The sequence below is a fragment of the Haplochromis burtoni genome, unplaced genomic scaffold, assembly GCF_018398535.1.
Source record: "Haplochromis burtoni strain Fernald_Lab_line unplaced genomic scaffold, NCSU_Asbu1 Contig_841, whole genome shotgun sequence".
Lineage (NCBI taxonomy): Eukaryota > Metazoa > Chordata > Actinopteri > Cichliformes > Cichlidae > Haplochromis > Haplochromis burtoni.
In genome coordinates, this window is record NW_024583202.1 from 16180 (window position 1) to 30209 (window position 14030).

Genomic DNA, 14030 nt, shown 5'->3' on the forward strand with positions numbered 1-14030 from the left:
CAGAAACAGATTTTTACCTCACAGATGAATTTAAGTAATTTTAAAAAAACGAAAAAGAAAAAACACAATAAAAGTAAATATTGCCCAAAAAATAAGCTGCACTGATGGAGGTTTTAACTCTCAGAGCGCCTCTTGTTTCATATTTTTTCTTTTTACTCTGTTGTGTGTGTGTGTGTGTCTGTAGAAATTAGTAAACATATTTTTTTAAACTGACCTCCCTTGACTTGCTGTTCAGGAATAATTTATACAATTTAGATTTATATGAGTATGAAGAAAATAAACTCAACCTTCACCTTCATCATCATCAGCCTGTTAATAATTACAAAACAGAGAATACTAAAAAACTTTTTTCCTTACCACAATCGATGAGTGCTGTGAAAGCAAAAACATTTAAAAATGTTTTTTTAAAAAAATCTTACTTACTCTTTTTTATGTTACAATGCAGGAAAAAAACTTTTAAACTTACCTTCATTTCTGGATGGAAGACACTCTAGTCAAGGATAAAAATAGGTGATATTCAATAATTAAGAAAACAAACACAGTGATTGGCTTCTGATGTTGCTATAATTATTTACTCATTAAGCAGTTTTTAAATTCTACAAAGTTATTAGTTATTCAGTAATCTTTGAAATATCACACACATTGTAACAACTCAATCTTCATCACTTGTTGCTTTAGATAATGTTAATAATTACAACACAGAGACACAGCTTTTAACCTACCACGTAGGCTTCCATTACCATCTGTGAGACAGAAGATAAGAATAAGATTAATTATCAGTAACACAATGTATTAACTAAACTTCAAGGTAAAAATAGGTGATATTCATAATTAAGAAAAAAAAAAACTCTGTGATTGCCTTCTGATGTTGCTATAATTATTTACTCATTAAGCAGTTTTTAAAGTCTACAAAGTTATTAGTTATTCAATAATTAAAATATTACAGAAGTTTTAACAACTCAATCTTCATCACTTGTTGCTTTAGAGGATGTTAATAATTACAACACAGAGACACAACTTGTAACCTACCAAAGAGGCTTCGATAGTATTCTGTGAGACAGAAGATAAGAATAAGATTAATTATCATTAACGAAATGTATTAACTAGACTTCTTATCATGATTCAAAACAAGTGGTTCAAAAGGTACTTAGAATAATGTCACAACATGACATTTTGTACATACAAAACACTTTATCACATGAAGAAATGAGCACACACAAATACACTGAGCTCAGACTAAATGATTGCTCTGAGAATCAAATACAATGAACACGTTTGTTCCATTGATGTGCGCCTTTTTAAAAATATATAAACCTGACCACTCTAGAGAGATAAAATGGAAATGTTTGAGCATGATGCCAATACGCAAGACATAATAAAAGAAAAACTCAACGATTGGCTTGTAATGTTGTGACAACTCACTGCAAACTATTTCAAGTGTACAAGTTATTCAATAATACTCAAAATAACACAAAAGTTATAGCAATTCAGCCTTCTTCACTTTGTGTCAACAAATGACTACCAATGTAATTAATGACTACCAAAGCAAACCTGAAAATATAAAAACTCTACAAACTGTTTTAAAATGTGCAAAGATGGAAAAATGCTTTTTATTTTATATGTTTTCTTAATTACTCTTTTTTGATGTATAATTTACAAAAAAAAAAAAAAAAACACTTTTAAACTTACCTGTCCTTTCAGATGGAAGACACTCTGGTCAAGGAAACTGATACTTCATCTCTACGAAAACAACCTCAGTGAGTCTACAAAGTCTACCAAGTTGTTAGTTATTCAATAATTGTTGAAATATCACACACATTGAAACAACTCAATCTTCAACACGTGTTGCTTTAGACAATGTTAATAATTACAAAACACAAAATATTAAAAAAAGATTTCCTTACTATATTCCGCGGATGCTGAGAAAGCAGAAAAAAGAAATAAAGATGAAAGGTGAAAACATGTTAGCAAACATAATTTACAAATTTTTTGGTTGTTGAGCTTCATACTGTGACTCATCACAAACAATTTAAACGTTTTGCAGAATAATATTCATATTCACTTGCTGCTTTGGACAACCGACTATGTTAATAACTATGAAAAAACCTGGGCAAACATAATAGCTTCTGTACAAACTGCATTTCACATTAAAGCTGAAATGTAGTTAAACAGCAGCTGCGTCACAGAAATGTGTTGGTTTATTCACTGTTTGTTACCATTTACTACATTTATACAACACAGAGACACAACTTTTAACCTACCACGTAGGCGTGAACAGCCATCTGTGAGACAGAAAATAAGAATAAGATTAATTATCAGTAACAAAATGTATCAACTAAACTTCTCATCATGATTCCCACCAAGGCGTTTAATACACACACACACACACATGTATATATATATATATATATATGATTTTATATATAATCATACATATAAACATTTGTAATTTATTTTATCAACTTTCCTTCTGACGATGCTGTCTGTGTTGAGCGCTCAGTGAATCTGTGTTCGACTACTCCGCCTAGGCTGCACTGTCGAGCGCAGATCCACTGAGCGCTCAACACAGACAGCATCAGTCAGAAGGAAGAGCGCAGGGCAAGCTAGCGAGACAGAAGTTAAGCTCTCCTTGCAACATGGACCTCCCCACCCTCATTCAGATCTGGCGTTTGGAATTATTTTGGTTTTCATGTGACGTATGACCCTGAAGGTAAGCGAGTCATGGACTAAAGTAAAACAGTATGTTGGATGTGCCATGCAATGCTCAATTACATGGGTGGGAACTAGTGTGTTAGCGCAGTTAGCTCGTTAACGTGTTGGCCGTCTAGCCCCATGCACGGGGCGATCGGCGGTAGCTCGTTAACGGAGATTTGCCGTGTTGTGGCGTTAACGTCATTTCAACGAGATTAACCTGAAAGCACTAGTGGGAACACAACGAATATGACTGCACATTTACGCCGACATCATCCTAGTGCAAAGACAAAAACAACAAGCATGCTACTAACTTTAGCCGAGTCATTTAGACAGCTCGTTAGCACATGATTCTCCTTATGCTGCTGAGAATATAGCCCAGAAGAAGCGGATAGTATAGCTTTTATTTTGGAAAGAGCACATTTCTCTGTAATAAACTCTCTTTTCCAAAGATGAGTGATTCCTCAATCAGATACAGGGCTTGCAATATCGCTAGCCCGACGTCCCGGGCTAGCGATTTTTTTCAGTCGGGCTACCAAAATCTATCTCTTCCCTGCCCGTCGGGCTATTGTAGGAAGGAAAAATATATGTCAATGCTTTTGCATTCTTTCAGAAATGTAGCTGGGTAATTATGTCATTGGCATCGGTGAGCCACTGTCAATATGTGACATATTGAAATCGCGTTTGAATTTGCGCTTGTTTTTTTGCTTTCACTTTGCAATCGTGCGAACTGTGTATAGAGAGCGACAGCACTGATCTGTGAGTGATGATAATTTGTGCACCAATTCCTCTGACATCGTCTTATTAATCGTTAGCTTTATATGCATTTAAAATGAATAGTAATATCTGAGCTTACAACTATGTTAGTAGAAGGTTCGATCGTAGTCCATATACTCGGCTGAAGGACTATAATATGATAGTATAACATAAATGTGTATGAGAAAATACAAAGACAAATATTCTACAGTAAATTTACAGTAAAGCACATTTTCCTCTTTTTTGCAGTGCAGTGTTATGGTAAGATGACTATAATGTGACGACAACAATGAAGAATGTATTGGGTGCCCTGAAATTCTGTAAATGATGGAAACTGGACGCTTCTGTTGGTTGATAACGACTGTGTTTAGTCTGTTCCTCTCCCATTCCATGCAAGGCCACCTGGGTTGGCTGGAAGACTTTTACTTAGCCTAGCAGGGCGAAGGACACTGTCTCAGCTGAACTCTGGCACACATACATATACACTGATATGCACACACTCATCCCCCCTCCCTTTCCAAACGCCTTCGACGCTTATTCCCTTCCGATGCTGACAGGGATCAAGGAGACCAGCGCACGCAGGCCCGGATGTACTGTCTAATTCGGCGGTCTCTCACCCTTTACCCACCCCTGTTGCTTGTCATGTGTTTCTTTGGTGTATTAAGAGTTTTTTTCATGTGCTATGTGCAGAGGTGTTTTTTTTTCTGTTCTCAAACGGATCTCCCTGTTGGAGCTCAGTCTGGGGGGAGTTATTTTTTTTCTCCTTATCTTTCCTCATTCCATTGTTATACCTCTCTGACCAGTCTTCCCCATGTGATGTTTTGTGTAATGTATGTATGGTTGGAGGGTAAGATGGCGCCACCATTGCGTGCAATAGGTCGGCAGCCTTATGAAATTTCCCCTTGTGGGACTAATAAAGGTATATCAAATCAAATCATTACCTTCATACACAAAGTTTAGACGAGCATCATCATAGTTGGTAGGCGTCTTATGAGATTTCCAAAAGACAGGTAGCTTCTTCTTCATGTGAGTAAATAGCCCTTTTTTGCTGTCAGACTTGTTTGTTGGTTCATAGCTATCAGGTTCTGCGAGATTAGAGAGACCACAACTCAATGAAGCTCAAGTCATTATTATAAAAACACACACACTACAGTCCAACTGGGTGATCTGGTAATTCATTACTTTCATATGACTGATGCTGAGTTAAGTTTATTCCTTTCCAATAAATAGAAATCCACATCCATCCAGTGCAGTAACGGTCATCTAAAACAAAGTAAATAGGAGCTGCTCCAATTCTACTGCCTGTGGGCGTCCTGACTAAGCAAATGTGCAACAAGTGCAATGGTATCTCTCTTAAATGTAGGACAATGAAAACTCTTGGACTCCTATGTCAGGAACTGGTTCATATGTTTTTTTAACAGTCATCACAATGCAGCAATATGTTGTCTCTTGCTGATTTAAAAACATGGAGCAAATGGTGACCTGAGAATTGAGAAGCAGAACAACTATCACTGGATTGAAATGGTAACGCAAAAAACACAAGATGTTAAAGGCTTCCAAGGCAAAATTAAAGATCAACTGTGGCAAACGAATGTGGTGTTTAGTTGCGTGCTTACAGCCATTTAACGTATTTTTAATCACACTGTTTCTGCAACATTTAGCTTTTTACTCACCTCTAGCAGAGCGCATGACCTGCGATCGAGCTAAACAACACACAATTAAAAGTCTGATGTTAAAATCATTAAGTAAACAGTATCATCCATTTTAAAAAAAAAAAAAAATCATAAAGACATGGTTAATTTTCTTAAAATTGACATAACATGAAACAACTTTTTCTCTATGAGTGTATTTCACATCAAGCTTAGAATGGGTAAAATACTAACTTTGTCAGAGAAATGTGTTAGTTTATTTAGTGATTGCAGACAATTGCTATATTTATAAAAATCACAGAAACAGATTTTTAACCTCACAGATGAATTTAAGTAATTTTAAAAAAACGAAAAAGAAAAAACACAATAAAAGTAAATATTGCCCAAAAAATAAGCTGCACTGATGGAGGTTTTAACTCTCAGAGCGCCTCTTGTTTCATATTTTTTCTTTTTACTCTGTTGTGTGTGTGTGTGTGTCTGTAGAAATTAGTAAACATATTTTTTTAAACTGACCTCCCTTGACTTGCTGTTCAGGAATAATTTATACAATTTAGATTTATATGAGTATGAAGAAAATAAACTCAACCTTCACCTTCATCATCATCAGCCTGTTAATAATTACAAAACAGAGAATACTAAAAAACTTTTTTCCTTACCACAATCGATGAGTGCTGTGAAAGCAAAAACATTTAAAAATGTTTTTTTAAAAAAATCTTACTTACTCTTTTTTATGTTACAATGCAGGAAAAAAACTTTTAAACTTACCTTCATTTCTGGATGGAAGACACTCTAGTCAAGGATAAAAATAGGTGATATTCAATAATTAAGAAAACAAACACAGTGATTGGCTTCTGATGTTGCTATAATTATTTACTCATTAAGCAGTTTTTAAATTCTACAAAGTTATTAGTTATTCAGTAATCTTTGAAATATCACACACATTGTAACAACTCAATCTTCATCACTTGTTGCTTTAGATAATGTTAATAATTACAACACAGAGACACAGCTTTTAACCTACCACGTAGGCTTCCATTACCATCTGTGAGACAGAAGATAAGAATAAGATTAATTATCAGTAACACAATGTATTAACTAAACTTCAAGGTAAAAATAGGTGATATTCAATAATTAAGAAAACAAACACAGTGATTGGCTTCTGATGTTGCTATAATTATTTACTCATTAAGCAGTTTTTAAATTCTACAAAGTTATTAGTTATTCAGTAATCTTTGAAATATCACACACATTGTAACAACTCAATCTTCATCACTTGTTGCTTTAGATAATGTTAATAATTACAACACAGAGACACAGCTTGTTAACCTACCACGTAGGCTTCGCATCTATCCATCTGTGAGACAGAAGATAAGAATAAGATTAATTATCATTAACGAAATGTATTAACTAGACTTCTTATCATGATTCAAAACAAGTGGTTCAAAAGGTACTTAGAATAATGTCACAACATGACATTTTGTACATACAAAACACTTTATCACATGAAGAAATGAGCACACACAAATACACTGAGCTCAGACTAAATGATTGCTCTGAGAATCAAATACAATGAACACGTTTGTTCCATTGATGTGCGCCTTTTTAAAAATATATAAACCTGACCACTCTAGAGAGATAAAATGGAAATGTTTGAGCATGATGCCAATACGCAAGACATAATAAAAGAAAAACTCAACGATTGGCTTGTAATGTTGTGACAACTCACTGCAAACTATTTCAAGTGTACAAGTTATTCAATAATACTCAAAATAACACAAAAGTTATAGCAATTCAGCCTTCTTCACTTTGTGTCAACAAATGACTACCAATGTAATTAATGACTACCAAAGCAAACCTGAAAATATAAAAACTCTACAAACTGTTTTAAAATGTGCAAAGATGGAAAAATGCTTTTTATTTTATATGTTTTCTTAATTACTCTTTTTTGATTTATAATTTAAAAAAAAAAAAAAAAAACACTTTTAAACTTACCTGTCCTTTCAGATGGAAGACACTCTGGTCAAGGAAAAAAATAGGTGATATTCAATAATTAAGAAAACAACCTCAGTGAGTCTACAAAGTCTACCAAGTTGTTAGTTATTCAATAATTGTTGAAATATCACACACATTGAAACAACTCAATCTTCAACACGTGTTGCTTTAGACAATGTTAATAATTACAAAACACAAAATATTAAAAAAAGATTTCCTTACTATATTCCGCGGATGCTGAGAAAGCAGAAAAAAGAAATAAAGATGAAAGGTGAAAACATGTTAGCAAACATAATTTACAAATTTTTTGGTTGTTGAGCTTCATACTGTGACTCATCACAAACAATTTAAACGTTTTGCAGAATAATATTCATATTCACTTGCTGCTTTGGACAACCGACTATGTTAATAACTATGAAAAAACCTGGGCAAACATAATAGCTTCTGTACAAACTGCATTTCACATTAAAGCTGAAATGTAGTTAAACAGCAGCTGCGTCACAGAAATGTGTTGGTTTATTCACTGTTTGTTACCATTTACTACATTTATACAACACAGAGACACAACTTTTAACCTACCACGTAGGCGTGAACAGCCATCTGTGAGACAGAAAATAAGAATAAGATTAATTATCAGTAACAAAATGTATCAACTAAACTTCTCATCATGATTCCCACCAAGGCGTTTAATACACACACACACACACATGTATATATATATATATATATATGTATTATATTATCAACAATACAACATTTGTAATTTATTTTATCAACTTTCCTTCTGACGATGCTGTCTGTGTTGAGCGCTCAGTGAATCTGTGTTCGACTACTCCGCCTAGGCTGCACTGTCGAGCGCAGATCCACTGAGCGCTCAACACAGACAGCATCGTCAGAAGGAAGAGCGCAGGGCAAGCTAGCGAGACAGAAGTTAAGCTCTCCTTGCAACATGGACCTCCCCCACCCTCATTCAGATCTGGCGTTTGGAATTATTTTGGTTTTCATGTGACGTATGACCCTGAAGGTAAGCGAGTCATGGACTAAAGTAAAACAGTATGTTGGATGTGCCATGCAATGCTCAATTACATGGGTGGGAACTAGTGTGTTAGCGCAGTTAGCTCGTTAACGTGTTGGCCGTCTAGCCCCATGCACGGGGCGATCGGCGGTAGCTCGTTAACGGAGATTTGCCGTGTTGTGGCGTTAAGGTCATTTCAACGAGATTAACCTGAAAGCACTAGTGGGAACACAACGAATATGACTGCACATTTACGCCGACATCATCCTAGTGCAAAGACAAAAACAACAAGCATGCTACTAACTTTAGCCGAGTCATTTAGACAGCTGTTAGCACATGATTCTCCTTATGCTGCTGAGAATATAGCCCAGAAGAAGCGGATAGTATAGCTTTTATTTTGGAAAGAGCATTTCTCTGTAATAAACTCTCTTTTCCAAAGATGAGTGATTCCTCAATCAGATACAGGGCTGCAATATCGCTAGCCCGACGTCCCGGGGCTAGCGATTTTTTCAGTCGGGCTACCAAAATCTATCTCTGCCCTGCCCGTCGGGCTATTGTAGGAAGGAAAAATATATGTCAATGCTTTTGCATTCTTTCAGAAATGTAGCTGGGTAATTATGTCATTGGCATCGGTGAGCCACTGTCAATATGTGACATATTGAAATCGCGTTTGAATTTGCGCTTGTTTTTTTGCTTTCACTTTGCAATCGTGCGAACTGTGTATAGAGAGCGACAGCACTGATCTGTGAGTGATGATAATTTGTGCACCAATTCCTCTGACATCGTCTTATTAATCGTTAGCTTATATATATACAATATATATATTATATATATATATATATATATATATACATACATATATGTATATAGTAGAATTCATAGTAGTCCATATACTCGGCTGAAGGACTATAATATGATAGTATAACATAAATGTGTATGAGAAAATACAAAGACAAATATTCTACAGTAAATTTACAGTAAAGCACATTTTCCTCTTTTTTGCAGTGCAGTGTTATGGTAAGATGACTATAATGTGACGACAACAATGAAGAATGTATTGGGTGCCCTGAAATTCTGTAAATGATGGAAACTGGACGCTTCTGTTGGTTGATAACGACTGTGTTTAGTCTGTTCCTTCCCATTCCATGCAAGGCCACCTGGGTTGGCTGGAAGACTGTTTACTTAGCCTAGCAGGGCGAAGGACACTGTCTCAGCTGAACTCTGGACACGCACACACATACATATACACTGATATGCACACACTCATCCCCCCTCCCTTTCCAAACGCCTTCGACGCTTATTCCCTTCCGATGCTGACGGTGGATCAAGGAGACCAGCGCACGCAGGCCCGGATGTACTGTCTAATTCGGCTGTCTCTCACCCTTTACCCACCCCTGTTGCTTGTCATGTGTTTCTTTGGTGTATTAAGAGTTTTTTCATGTGCTATGTGCAGAGGTGTTTTTTTTTCTGTTCTCAAACTGATCTCCCTGTTGGAGCTCAGTCTGGGGGGAGTTATTTTTTTTCTCCTTATCTTTCCCATGTGTGCATTCCATTGTTATACCTCTCTGACCGTCTTCCCCATGTGATGTTTTGTGTAATGTATGTATGGTCGGAGGGTAAGATGGCGCCACCATTGCGTGCAATAGGTCGGCAGCCTTATGAAATTTCCCCTTGTGGGACTAATAAAGGTATATCAAATCAAATCATTACCTTCATACACAAAGTTTAGACGAGCATCATCATAGTTGGTAGGCGTCTTATGAGATTTCCAAAAGACAGGTAGCTTCTTCTTCATGTGAGTAAATAGCCCTTTTTTGCTGTCAGACTTGTTTGTTGGTTCATAGCTATCAGGTTCTGCGAGATTAGAGAGACCACAACTCAATGAAGCTCAAGTCATTATTATAAAAACACACACACTACAGTCCAACTGGGTGATCTGGTAATTCATTACTTTCATATGACTGATGCTGAGTTAAGTTTATTCCTTTCCAATAAATAGAAATCCACATCCATCCAGTGCAGTAACGGTCATCTAAAACAAAGTAAATAGGAGCTGCTCCAATTCTACTGCCTGTGGGCGTCCTGACTAAGCAAATGTGCAACAAGTGCAATGGTATCTCTCTTAAATGTAGGACAATGAAAACTCTTGGACTCCTATGTCAGGAACTGGTTCATATGTTTTTTTAACAGTCATCACAATGCAGCAATATGTTGTCTCTTGCTGATTTAAAAACATGGAGCAAATGGTGACCTGAGAATTGAGAAGCAGAACAACTATCACTGGATTGAAATGGTAACGCAAAAAACACAAGATGTTAAAGGCTTCCAAGGCAAAATTAAAGATCAACTGTGGCAAACGAATGTGGTGTTTAGTTGCGTGCTTACAGCCATTTAACGTATTTTTAATCACACTGTTTCTGCAACATTTAGCTTTTTACTCACCTCTAGCAGAGCGCATGACCTGCGATCGAGCTAAACAACACACAATTAAAAGTCTGATGTTAAAATCATTAAGTAAACAGTATCATCCATTTTTAAAAAAAAAAAAATCATAAAGACATGGTTAATTTTCTTAAAATTGACATAACATGAAACAACTTTTTCTCTATGAGTGTATTTCACATCAAGCTTAGAATGGGTAAAATACTAACTTTGTCAGAGAAATGTGTTAGTTTATTTAGTGATTGCAGACAATTGCTATATTTATAAAAATCACAGAAACAGATTTTTAACCTCACAGATGAATTTAAGTAATTTTAAAAAAACGAAAAAGAAAAAACACAATAAAAGTAAATATTGCCCAAAAAATAAGCTGCACTGATGGAGGTTTTAACTCTCAGAGCGCCTCTTGTTTCATATTTTTTCTTTTTACTCTGTTGTGTGTGTGTGTGTGTCTGTAGAAATTAGTAAACATATTTTTTTAAACTGACCTCCCTTGACTTGCTGTTCAGGAATAATTTATACAATTTAGATTTATATGAGTATGAAGAAAATAAACTCAACCTTCACCTTCATCATCATCAGCCTGTTAATAATTACAAAACAGAGAATACTAAAAAACTTTTTTCCTTACCACAATCGATGAGTGCTGTGAAAGCAAAAACATTTAAAAATGTTTTTTTAAAAAAATCTTACTTACTCTTTTTTATGTTACAATGCAGGAAAAAAACTTTTAAACTTACCTTCATTTCTGGATGGAAGACACTCTAGTCAAGGATAAAAATAGGTGATATTCAATAATTAAGAAAACAAACACAGTGATTGGCTTCTGATGTTGCTATAATTATTTACTCATTAAGCAGTTTTTAAATTCTACAAAGTTATTAGTTATTCAGTAATCTTTGAAATATCACACACATTGTAACAACTCAATCTTCATCACTTGTTGCTTTAGATAATGTTAATAATTACAACACAGAGACACAGCTTTTAACCTACCACGTAGGCTTCCATTACCATCTGTGAGACAGAAGATAAGAATAAGATTAATTATCAGTAACACAATGTATTAACTAAACTTCAAGGTAAAAATAGGTGATATTCAATCAAATACAATGAACACGTTTGTTCCATTGATGTGCGCCTTTTTAAAAATATATAAACCTGACCACTCTAGAGAGATAAAATGGAAATGTTTGAGCATGATGCCAATACGCAAGACATAATAAAAGAAAAACTCAACGATTGGCTTGTAATGTTGTGACAACTCACTGCAAACTATTTCAAGTGTACAAGTTATTCAATAATACTCAAAATAACACAAAAGTTATAGCAATTCAGCCTTCTTCACTTTGTGTCAACAAATGACTACCAATGTAATTAATGACTACCAAAGCAAACCTGAAAATATAAAAACTCTACAAACTGTTTTAAAATGTGCAAAGATGGAAAAATGCTTTTTATTTTATATGTTTTCTTAATTACTCTTTTTTGATTTATAATTTACAAAAAAAAAAAAAAAAACACTTTTAAACTTACCTGTCCTTTCAGATGGAAGACACTCTGGTCAAGGAAAAAAATAGGTGATATTCAATAATTAAGAAAACAACCTCAGTGAGTCTACAAAGTCTACCAAGTTGTTAGTTATTCAATAATTGTTGAAATATCACACACATTGAAACAACTCAATCTTCAACACGTGTTGCTTTAGACAATGTTAATAATTACAAAACACAAAATATTAAAAAAAGATTTCCTTACTATATTCCGCGGATGCTGAGAAAGCAGAAAAAAGAAATAAAGATGAAAGGTGAAAACATGTTAGCAAACATAATTTACAAATTTTTTGGTTGTTGAGCTTCATACTGTGACTCATCACAAACAATTTAAACGTTTTGCAGAATAATATTCATATTCACTTGCTGCTTTGGACAACCGACTATGTTAATAACTATGAAAAAACCTGGGCAAACATAATAGCTTCTGTACAAACTGCATTTCACATTAAAGCTGAAATGTAGTTAAACAGCAGCTGCGTCACAGAAATGTGTTGGTTTATTCACTGTTTGTTACCATTTACTACATTTATACAACACAGAGACACAACTTTTAACCTACCACGTAGGCGTGAACAGCCATCTGTGAGACAGAAAATAAGAATAAGATTAATTATCAGTAACAAAATGTATCAACTAAACTTCTATATGATTCCCACCAAGGCGTTTAATACACACACACACACACACACACACACACACACACACACACACACACACACACACAATATATATTTATATATATATATATATAAACACATTGATATAAATGGTAAAAGTAATGAAGTTACTAACGACGTTACTTTTTTCAGTAACAAGCAATCTAATTAATTACTCTTTCTAATTACTCCATCACAGAGGTGTGTGCTGTCTGAATGCTTCTTGTTTTATATGTTTTCTCTTCTTATTCTTTATTAATGTTACAATGTAAAAAATGAAAAAAGAACTTTTTTAAACTGACCTAGTCTTAGAGGTTGATAATGCTCTGGTCAGGGATAAAATAGATATACGAGGTCAACAGAAAAAAAAGAAAAGGAAGAAAACAGATTCAGTGATTGGCTTCTGATGTTGGTATAATTAGTTACGCATTAAAAGCATTGTTTAAAGTCTAGAAAGTTATTCAGTAATCTTTGAAATATCACACACATTGTAACAACTCAATCTTCATCACTTGTTGCTTTAGACACACTAATGTTAATAATTACAAAACACAAAATATATTTTAAAAAAAGCATTGTTTCTTACGATATGTCTCGAATGCTGAGAAAGACAAAAAAAGAAGTAAGAAAATAGGTGAAAACATGTTAGCAAACATAATTTACAAATTTTTTGGTTGTTGAGCTTCATACATGAGCAGTCAAAAACAATTTAAACATTGTGCAAAATAATATTCATATTCACTTGGTGCTTTGGACAACGGACTATATGTTAATAACTACGAAAACAAAAACCCATAACAGCTCCTGTACAAACTGCATTTCACATTAAAGCTGAAATGTAGTTAAACAGCAGCTGTGTCACAGAAATGTGCTGGTTTATTTACTGTTTGTTGTCATTTACTACATTTATACAACACAGAGACACAGCTTCTGACCTACCAGGTGGGTGTGCACGGCCATCTGTGAGACAGGAGACAAGAATAAGATTAAATATAAGTGGCAAAATGTATCAACTGGACTTCTTATCATGATTCAAATCAAGGGGTTCAAAAGGTACTAGTAATAATATCACAACATTAAATTTTGTACACACAAAACACTGTAAATTCAAATGTTCAAACTACTTAAATTAAGTCATGTAAAGACTGTTTTTTAAAAACAGTTCTACTAACTCAAATAGCTTAAGAGCTCCAAACTTCAAAGGGGGTTCAAACAGGGTATGCCCAACACATTCTACAACAAACTTTCAACCATCTTATTCAAACCAAAGGAT

General features: G+C 34.6%; 1 protein-coding gene and 1 pseudogene across 1 annotated transcript; both read right to left on the reverse strand.

Moving 5' to 3' along the window:
* Positions 1 to 25: 25 nt before the first annotated feature.
* Positions 26 to 13717, reverse strand: LOC102300003 (the record flags this gene model as incomplete). Its single annotated transcript, XM_042215855.1, is given in 26 exon segments — positions 26 to 372; positions 467 to 490; positions 723 to 743; positions 1030 to 1050; positions 1690 to 1713; positions 1905 to 1919; positions 2262 to 2282; positions 4389 to 4532; positions 5121 to 5150; positions 5753 to 5767; positions 5862 to 5885; positions 6118 to 6138; positions 7089 to 7112; positions 7311 to 7325; positions 7668 to 7688; positions 9814 to 9957; positions 10546 to 10575; positions 11177 to 11191; positions 11286 to 11309; positions 11542 to 11562; positions 12082 to 12105; positions 12304 to 12318; positions 12661 to 12681; positions 13060 to 13083; positions 13344 to 13358; positions 13697 to 13717. Coding segments are annotated over 26 exon segments (827 nt in total), but the record flags the coding sequence as incomplete, so codon positions are not given.
* A 72-nt stretch (positions 13718 to 13789) lies between these two features.
* LOC121812802 overlaps positions 13790 to 14030 on the reverse strand; it is a 23715-nt pseudogene continuing 23474 nt past the window's right edge.